General features: G+C 32.7%; 1 protein-coding gene across 1 annotated transcript; it reads right to left on the bottom strand.

The window, feature by feature from the left end:
* Positions 1–2542: 2542 nt before the first annotated feature.
* On the bottom strand, positions 2543–5729 carry LOC104892324 (bifunctional UDP-glucose 4-epimerase and UDP-xylose 4-epimerase 1). The gene is made up of 9 exons (XM_010678222.4): positions 5412–5729; positions 5149–5198; positions 4737–4872; positions 4011–4112; positions 3701–3928; positions 3527–3608; positions 3301–3383; positions 3114–3205; positions 2543–2915 (listed from the first exon to the last, which is right to left on the bottom strand). The coding sequence occupies exons 1-9, from the start codon at positions 5607–5609 to the stop codon at positions 2831–2833; spliced, it is 1056 nt and encodes a 351-aa protein (XP_010676524.1). The 5' UTR covers positions 5610–5729; the 3' UTR covers positions 2543–2830.
* Between the last annotated feature and the right edge of the window lie 3898 nt (positions 5730–9627).

Genomic DNA, 9627 nt, shown 5'->3' with positions numbered 1-9627 from the left:
TGCACTGTGCAACTCCTCAATGGAGGACAAAGCCTAGCCATTTAGCGTCTATAATCTGCCAGGCTGCCAGCATTTGAAACATCTCAGTACTCATAATCGGAATGATGCTCCAATTGATTTATTGTGCGAATTATTATCTATTTACCTTGCCTATCATCTTTCTTAAAATTACATGCCGAAAAGTCTGGCAACAAGTATGGTAAAACCAATCCCGCTAACAGACGTCCCGGGTCGCTAGATCAGAAATATATTGTTCAACTTAATTAGTCATATCTATATAAATAATAATATAATAATGTATGATTTCAATGCAATGCATTTAAATGTTTTGTATTGGAATTAAATATATGAATTATATAGGTATCAGAAAAATTGTTATAGATTTTATGCGCTTTTGTAGAGAATCACAATTGATTTTATTTCATAAATTACACAGCCCAAATTTATGTCGGCAACCGTAACCGATCAATAGCCAATTGGTCGGTGCGGAGAAAGAGTCAGAAAAGAAAACACTAATATGGATTTCATACTTAGAGATGTAGAGGAATGAAATAATTTAAAACAAACCAAATTCGAGTTTTCAAATATTATTTTCAAATTATTAAAGTAGCTTACACACTTCAGCATCATAGTTACTTGGTAAACCTATATGTTGCACATTTCTTATAATACGACTTACAATAACAACATCGATGTGACTATTGAGACCGTCTCACATATAATTCTTTGTTATTTCACATATATTGAGACTGTCTCACATATGATTATGCTTGATATATACTAACCTCTGTTTTTTTTTAAGTGACACATTTTTTGTTTTCACGTTTGCCAATGTATTATTTTAACCATTAATATCTTCCATTATTAATAAGTTAAATTATAAAAAGTTGATATTAAAAAAATTCACATTAAGACGAATCTAACAAGATCCCACATGACTATGGCCATGTTTGGTAAATGGCTTTTTCATTGGCTTTTGGCTTTTCAATTTGGTCAAACAGCCAAAAAAAGTGTTTGGTTATTGGCTTTTTGGTTGGCTGAAAAGCTGGCTTTTAAGCCAAAATGAAAAAGCTGCCTGGAGCAGCTTTTTGGATTGTCTTTTGGCTTGTTGGCCCACAAACTTTCTAATAAACAGCCAACAACCACACTTAATTTTGCCAAACACTTTTGCAAACAGCTGGCTTAAACAGCCAACTTAAAAAGCCAATACATACAGCCAATGCTTCCAGCTAGTCAAACAAACTAACTAATCCAGCCAAAAGCCAACAGCCGATTACCAAACAACCCCTATGTTTTTCCTAAAATGTAAATCACCAAAGCTAATTAAAGTTTAAACTGTGAATAGTAAACACTATGCAAATGTGTCACTTAAAAAGAAACGGAGGAAGTATGTCTTAAAGTCATATATGAGCTTACTTAGCCAAGTAAATGAATCCTATAGTACCCCATTTTTTAAAGAATTTGATGTACAAACTCTCTAGGTACCAGAAAAACCGTCACAGATCTTATACCCTTTTACAGAGAATCATAATTGATCTTATTCCATAAGTTACACGCATAGAATTTAGATAAAAACTAATATGAACCCGGTGCACACTAAGTGTGCACCCGATCCATATCACGTGAGTTTATGATAGTGTATATTAAAATGATATATATGTTACAGTGATATAGTGTATGTTACAGTGATATAGTGTATGTTAAAATGATATAGTGTATGTTAAAATGATATAGTGTATGTTACAGTGATATAGTGTATGTTAAAGTGATATAGTGTATGTTATAATGATATAGTGTATGTTAAAGTGATATAGTGTATGTTAAAGTGATATAGTGTATGTTACAATGATATAGTGTATGTTAAAGTGATATAGTGTGTGTTAAAGTGATATAGGGTGTGTTAAAGTGATATAGTGTGTGTTAAAATGATATAGTGTATGTTAAAGTAATATAGTGTATGTTAAAAGTGATATAGTGTATGTTAAAGTGATATAGGGTGTGTTAAAAGTGATATAGTGTATGTTAAAGTGATATAGGGTGTGTTAAAGTGATATAGGGTATGTTAAAATGATATAGTGTATGTTAAAAGTGATATAGTATATGTTAAAGTAATATAGGGTGTGTTAAAGTGATATAGTGTATGTTAAAATAATATAGTGTATGTTAAAGTAATATAACGGGTCACGTGCCTGGACCTGGTCCACACTATTTTTAGTGTGAACCGGGTCCACACAAGTCGGATTGTAGAATTGATGTCGGCAGTTATAAACGATTAGTAGCCAATTGGTCGAATTATAAAGAAAACTCTAATTGCTTAACACCCCAATATATTTTGAACACCACAAGGAAACTTCTTAACGGATAATAAAACATTCAATGCTGGCCAATGTTGATTGTTGAGGCCTCGATTGGTTTTAGATAAGGCTACTGCCTACTAGTGGGCTATCTACAAGAAAAAAAAAGAAGAAAGACAACTGATGGGCCATGACCTACTTTGTCCAGTGTCTGTGTGGATAATAAAATCAAGTCACAACAGAAAAGATTTGACAAGATATACTACATAGGAGTATATCATTTTCTAACTTTAAATAGGAGTAGCACATTTCTGTTAACATCTCATTTTCTCATTTAGTATGACTCAGCGCCAACAACCAAGTTTATCTACAGCAGTATTACTATATCATGGAAACTTAGAAACAACTATTAAATAGACTGACCAACATTGCTGTTGCAACTTAAGAAACTTTTTCAAAATGAACACTTTCAACACTTGAAAAATATTTGGTCCTCATCCTCAGGTATTGCTTTTTGGAACTCTTGAACCAGATCATTAAGGTTTTTCCTGATAACCCCATGGATTGCTGCTTGCCCACTTCCATTGATCCCTGCACATATCATTTATATCGTATTTCGCCCTGCAATACATATAATCATATCAACTCAATCATTTAATTCTTAGATAATAAAAAATTTAGTAGTCCTAATCTCTTAAGAGTAATGATAGGGGACAATTTAATCATGTATCATATTTCTGTATATTGATTTTCTTGCTTGTATTCATTGTACTTCAGCACAAGCAGAAAATAGTCAACAAAGATATTGGACAAACTTACTTCCAGCCAAGTTCTTTTGCAGCTTTCTCTGTTGAGGCATAAACTTCAGTTGCATCTCCTGGTCTTCTAGGGCACATTTTAAGTGGGATTTTCTGAAAATAGCATTTGGTGATAAATGGGTGTGAGGCTAACAGAATATATACTAATATTTGCAAGAAAGCAAATGTAAGCTGAAACAGAAATTTACCTTTCCAGATGCCTTCTCAAAAGCCGCTACCATTTCAAGCACTGAAGCACCATGGCCAGTCCCCAAATTAATGGCATCGCAACCTAAAGCGAGATACAATTTGAGCTCAAGAGGCAAAATGCAGGAAGAAGTGGTACTTTCACAGCATAAAACACTATGGTTTGAACACATATCATTGTCAACAAGTCCTTATATATAATCTACAGGAAAGAATAATTTTAGTCACCTATATTCTGTGAAGCAAACAACTTCCTTAAAGCAGCAACATGACCATCAGCTAAGTCCATCACATGGATGTAATCTCGAATCTGTAAACACAAATATTTTAAATCACAACTGAGACTCTTTGGGTAAACATTAAGCATAATACTATTTGGAAACAACAAAATATGTTACACACCGCTGTACCATCCCTTGTAGGATAGTCAGTGCCATAGACATTGAGCTCAGGTAATCTCCCGACAGCAACCTGTTGTATGTAGGGCATAAGGTTGTTTGGGATACCCTTAGGATCTTCACCAAGTTTACCACTCTCATGAGCCCCAACAGGATTGAAGTACCTCAGCAGAATTATGTTCCATTCTTTGTCTGCACTCGATATGTCTCGGGCAATTTCCTCAAGGAACAACTACATATTGCAATAAAATTAGCATGATCTTAAGGAAGAACAGTAAACAATTTCAGTTTCAGCATATTTGAGTTAATAATACCTTAGTGCGACCATATGGATTCATAGCCTTCAATGCAAAATCTTCTACACATGGAATTTTCTCTGGCTGGCCGTAAACAGTAGCTGATGATGAAAAGACCAACTATACATCCAATAATCCGAATATCAATATATGCATCAATGAGCATCACTCTATAAACGGTTCACATACACTTGATAAGTAAAAGCATGAAATTCCCCAGTATATCTAGTGATCTTATGAACTCAATTGAAATACGGAAATAAAAAACTACTGCATAAAGCAATATATAGCTAAATTTTCCTTCCTAAATGACTACATTATTACTCCCTCCGTTTCATATTAATCTACACACTTTGACATTTTACACTATTCACAAATTGCACTTTGACCCTCGTTTGTGATTTATACGTGAATAAAAACATAGTCATGTGGGATCTTGTTAGATTCGTATTAGTATGTATTTTAATAATATGTACTTTTTATAATTTTTACAAATACAAAACTAAAGATATATGTCCTCAAAGTTTTACATTGACATGCGTGAAAAGTGTAAGTGTGTAGATTAAAATGAAAAGGAGGGAGTACTCGCTAGTCATTTTCATATCCTAACATGAAATTTTGAACAAAAACATGTAAATTACATAGAAATTGAATGATCCAATTACAAGATAATTTGCTAACAAACTTTGTGAAAAACTAATAAGCAATTCGACATTAATACTCGAAATTAACCCGAAAACTCACCTTCTTACAGTTGAATTTGGCCATAGTTTGGTACAAATTGATTGATCCAATCAAATTATTATCAAAATAGCGAAATGGATGAGCAACACTTTCACCCACAGCCTTCAGTCCAGCAAAGTGAATCACAGCATCAAATCTTTAACATGCAACAACACCCATGGAAAAACAAAGAAAATTATAAATTAACGGAAATTTAGTACTATATTAACTAAAATAAACCCATAAAAGATATATTGAAGAAAAAAGCAATATCATAAAGAAAAAACAAAAAGCACAATCCCAAGAAAACATTGCTAATGCAAGAAGCATAGAATCATCAAAACCCAGAAACAAGCAATCATAATTACAGAATTATTACACCACTAATAAAGAAAAAAGGGTAAAAAAAAAAAAAAATTAAAGCAAGCCATACATGTTGTCAGAAAAAAGCTTCTCAACATCATCTTTATTCCTGAGATCACCCTGCACCAAAAAACCACATAAATATTAAAAGCCACAAACTTTTAAACCACAATTTGCAGAAAATGAACCAAAATCAAAAGCCCAGAAAGTAAAATTAATGAATTACCAAAAAAAAAAAACCACATAAATTTCAAAAACCCACAAGATTATGAACCAGAATTTGCAGAAAATGAACCAAAATGAAAAACCCAAAAAGTTAAATGAATGAATTACCAAATGAAATTCGAGGTTTTTTGATAAATCTGGACCCACTAACTCTCTGACACGATTAACAGCTTCTTCAACAGAATTATCGAGATTATCAATGATAATTACTCGAAATCCTTCTTTAAGTAATACAAGAACACAATGAGTACCAATGAATCCAGCACCTCCAGTAACAAGAATATTGTTTCTAGTTTCAGAACCCATTAATTTTGTTTTAGAGAGAGAATGCAAAAACAGAAAGAAAACAGAGTAAAATGAACTGAAAGAGAGGAGAGAGAAAGAGAGGAAATTTGTTTGAAAAATAGGAAATGAAAGAGAATGTGAGAAATCCAAGAAATGCTGACGCTTTTATATGAGTAAGACTAGATAAGAACAAGAGGATAAAGGTGAGGTACCCATAATGAAAGATATGCTGATGTCATAAAATAAGTTTTATAGTGTTATGGATTTTTAAATTAGAAGGAAGGAATAATTAATGTGTATTTTTCCTGATAATTTAGTTAAATGAAGAGTTTATGAGTTGACTTGTAATGATTTTTTTATTGTTCAAAAGGATAATATTTAGTATATCCATACCTTTTATATTAGTGTTGGAATTTCCTTAATAGAGAATTATTCTATTCTATTCTATTCTCTATCAATTAGTTGTATATGTTCATAATGTATAAGTATTATGAATTGGAAAAAAAAAAAAAAAAATGGACCCAGTGCATATTAATTTAGTGTGCACTGTATTGGTAATTGATATTAACTTCATATGGTGAGTTTTATAGAAAATATAGTATACCTATACAATATATAATATAGTGAATTTTATCAATGGAAATATATAATGATATTATATACAATATAATGGAGGATTTCTTTATGATATCACACTAATGTAATACACATAAACTCATTATATCACAAGCATATATACTATATAAGAGAGTAATACACTATATTACAAACAAATATTCCCTCCATTTCCTAAAGATCTTCCCTCTTTTTGTTTAAGTGCGTTTTCAAAATATCTTCTCTCTTCTACTTTATTCCTTATTTGGTCTTTTTTTTCCCTTTTTACCCTCTCATGTCTCTATCATATGGTCCACCATTACATTATTAATTTAATTTTACTCTCTTTCTCCCTCTTACTTTAATCCTTTTTATTTGTTTATTTATATTAACCCATTTCTCTCTCCTACTTTACCCACCCCACACCCCACACCCCACACCCCACACAAATGGATCCTCCTTGGTATCTGTAGGAACTATAACAAGGAAGATCTTTAGGAAACCGAGGGAGTACACTATAACACAAAATAAACACTATATCTGTTGAAGCTATGATGTATAGCGCACAACACATGTGAGTCTCCCACATTGATGAAAGAAGAGGGATGAGTTCACTTTATATTGCAAAGGAGCTACCCCCTTATTGTCATATGGTTTTAAGGTGGAACCTCCTTTGTGTTGTGAAGTGGACTCTCTCTCCTTGTGATGGATGCGGCCCAGGCCCATATTTAACAATATCTCTTGTAAAAAAAACACTATAGCATAAAGAAACACATTATACCACATATAAACACACTATATCAAAATTGACAATATTATCCTAATCTTGTATAACAGATTCACTTGTACAATAAACTATATCTTACAGTATATTATCCATTAGGTTTAGAATATGATTATGATTTGAATTAAATGCTATATATTGCTTTGCTTGTGAATTAATAAACTATGATAGCGATTGACAAACCGACGATGAGGCTGGTTTGAGGAAAGATCATCGTCACCTACTATAGGTAACGTGAATACCTCCTTTTTATTTGTTAAAGCCATTAACTCCCATGCAGTTAATAAAATAAATTATTTAAAGAAAGAAAAAGAATCAGATTTCTGTTTTTCGAAAAAAAAAAAGAATAACAGGTTGGCGCGATATTCAGTTTTCTGTTAAGTGGAATAACAAGTACAAAAGCTAATAAAAGTGGAGTAATAAATACCACACTCGAGTTGCACATTGGCAATCGATGAGCTGTTTTCCTTTTTCTAAAGGAGTTTACGCAAAGTATAGCACGAGTAGTACAAAACTTTCTTCTCATAACTCAAATAACTTATCCTCAAATGAAGTAATTTTCAAGGATAGGAGCTAGCTCAAGTGGGTAGAGCAGGGCCAAGGGGGAGTGCTCTACCCCCTTGAGGTCAGGTGTTCGATCCGGACCAAGGGGGAGCGCTCTACCCACTTGAGCAATAACACTAGTGCTACATACAAACATGCAATGCTTGAGCTAACCTAAAATTCTCATATTGGTCTTGACACACCAATTATTTTTGCCTCTTTTCGAAATGTCCTATCTCTGACATATCTAGTGCAACATAGAGAAAGTGGAAGAATATCAAGGAATGTAGAGAGAGAAAGTTGGGACCACAATAAAGTAAAGTAATTCAAGTGATGAAACAAAAAAGTTGTGGTCTCCTCTTGCTTTTTGGTGGCATTTTTGTAATAATATTGAACTTTTTTTATCATTTTGAGTTTGGTTGCACTTATTGTTACTATTCCAAATAAAGGAAATGTTACACTTATTAAGAATCGGAGGTAGTATATAAAAAGTACTCACTTAGATAATACTCCTTTCGTCACAATTTAGTTGCTATCTACATTTGCTTTTCACAGTTTACGAGATGCAACTTCAAACACCAATATCTTAAGTTACATATATAAAAAAATTACAAAAATTATACATTTGGAAAATACAAATTGGGATGAATCAAATAAGATCCAACATGACTATGTTTTTTCTTATGTATATGGAGTAAAAGATAATCAAAGTTATAACGTGAATAGTGCCTACGGTCAAAATATAGCAACTAAATTGAGACGGAGGGAGTAATTAAATTAAATTAATATAAATAATGATGCAAACAATGTTTGACCAATGGATTTCGCTACAGTGTTTTTGTTAAATAAAAATGATGTCAATTTTTCTTTAGAGCGATTTTAAACCATTACTCTTACCTCTTATTTGAGGTTATTATATGTAATAATACAATTTTATTTTCTATTTACTTTCGCACGCATAATATGCATATAAGACTAGTATACGAGTTCATTTGCTTATTGAGTGCATATTAATTTGTGCTCATTTGCTCATTTGAAACTCTTAGTTTTAGTACATGTTACTTATTTGGATTATATCAAATGATTTATCCATCCGAGAATATGATAAAATATGAACTAGCTAGTACCCTACAACTTTAAATATTGCATCATCTAGTCGGGGATCACATGGTCAACCATCATAATCAATTATCTCTTAGCTTATCCTGAACATAAGCAACTCCAATCCTTTTTAAAATATCTTCTTTTTCGATTCTAGTATGTATTATGGTATTCCCACATCCTTATTAATTTGTTGTCTCCATCATCTTAGACTATATTCTCTTGTGAAAGTATTGGGTCAGACCGTCTGACGTATTGTTTACTGTCAGACGGGCTGAGCCCAATACATCTTCTCTCTGTTTCACTTTTTAGGTCACATTCTCTCTCCTCTTTCTTCTTCTTCATAAGAGTACTACTGAGGATACTCATAGCGGTGGCAGTAACTGTAACGATGGCGTGGCCGTGGTAAAACCCGACCCAGATGGGGACTTCGATGGGTTAGCTGCTAACCAACTCCGAAGCTCATGGATCCAAAGGAAGTGTAAGGACACACAAGTCGATGTTCAAATTGTAGACGATGATGTGACCATTAAACTTGTGCAGCACAAGAAGATTAGCTGCTTATTGTCTGTTTCAAGGAATTTTGATGAACTTCAGTTGGATTTACGCCATGTTGCTGGAGGCAAACACAGAAGCTTAAGTTTGCATTTCAGCATGTCATCAGAGTTTTTGTGTTACAATTGTCTTTCTCTGTTAAGATAGTTACTACTTTATCAAAAAAAAAAAAAAATTGTTTAACTTGAAGTTGAAGTGAGCTGCAATATTTCATAATCTAACAAAGAAGAAAAAAATCAGCTAAGAGGAATGAAGAAGAAGGAGAAAGTGAGAGAAAGCAGAAGTTAGTGTTTTGTTTTCTTTTCAGTTGGTCTTTGTTTTCTTTCAGTTGAACTTTCTTTTCTTTCAGTTAGACTTTCTTTTCTTTCAGTTGGACTTTCTTTTCTTTCAGTTGGACCAACTGAAAGAAATAATTGGCCAACTGAAAGAAATAATGGACTAACTGAAACAAAAATGAAGACT

This window comes from Beta vulgaris, chromosome 5, assembly GCF_026745355.1.
Source record: "Beta vulgaris subsp. vulgaris cultivar EL10 chromosome 5, EL10.2, whole genome shotgun sequence".
Taxonomy (NCBI): domain Eukaryota; kingdom Viridiplantae; phylum Streptophyta; class Magnoliopsida; order Caryophyllales; family Amaranthaceae; genus Beta; species Beta vulgaris.
This window is presented reverse-complemented; position numbering and strand designations above follow the sequence as displayed.

Coding starts and splice junctions, on each gene's coding strand:
- LOC104892324 (XM_010678222.4), bottom strand. CDS start 5,609: ATGGGTTCTGAAACTAGAAACAATATTCTTGTTACTGGAGGTGCTGGA. Junction 4,113..4,736: donor CCAAATTCAACTGTAAGAAG/GTGAGTTTTCGG, acceptor TTGGATGTATAG/TTGGTCTTTTCATCATCAGC. Junction 3,206..3,300: donor TTGAGAAGGCATCTGGAAAG/GTAAATTTCTGT, acceptor TGCTATTTTCAG/AAAATCCCACTTAAAATGTG.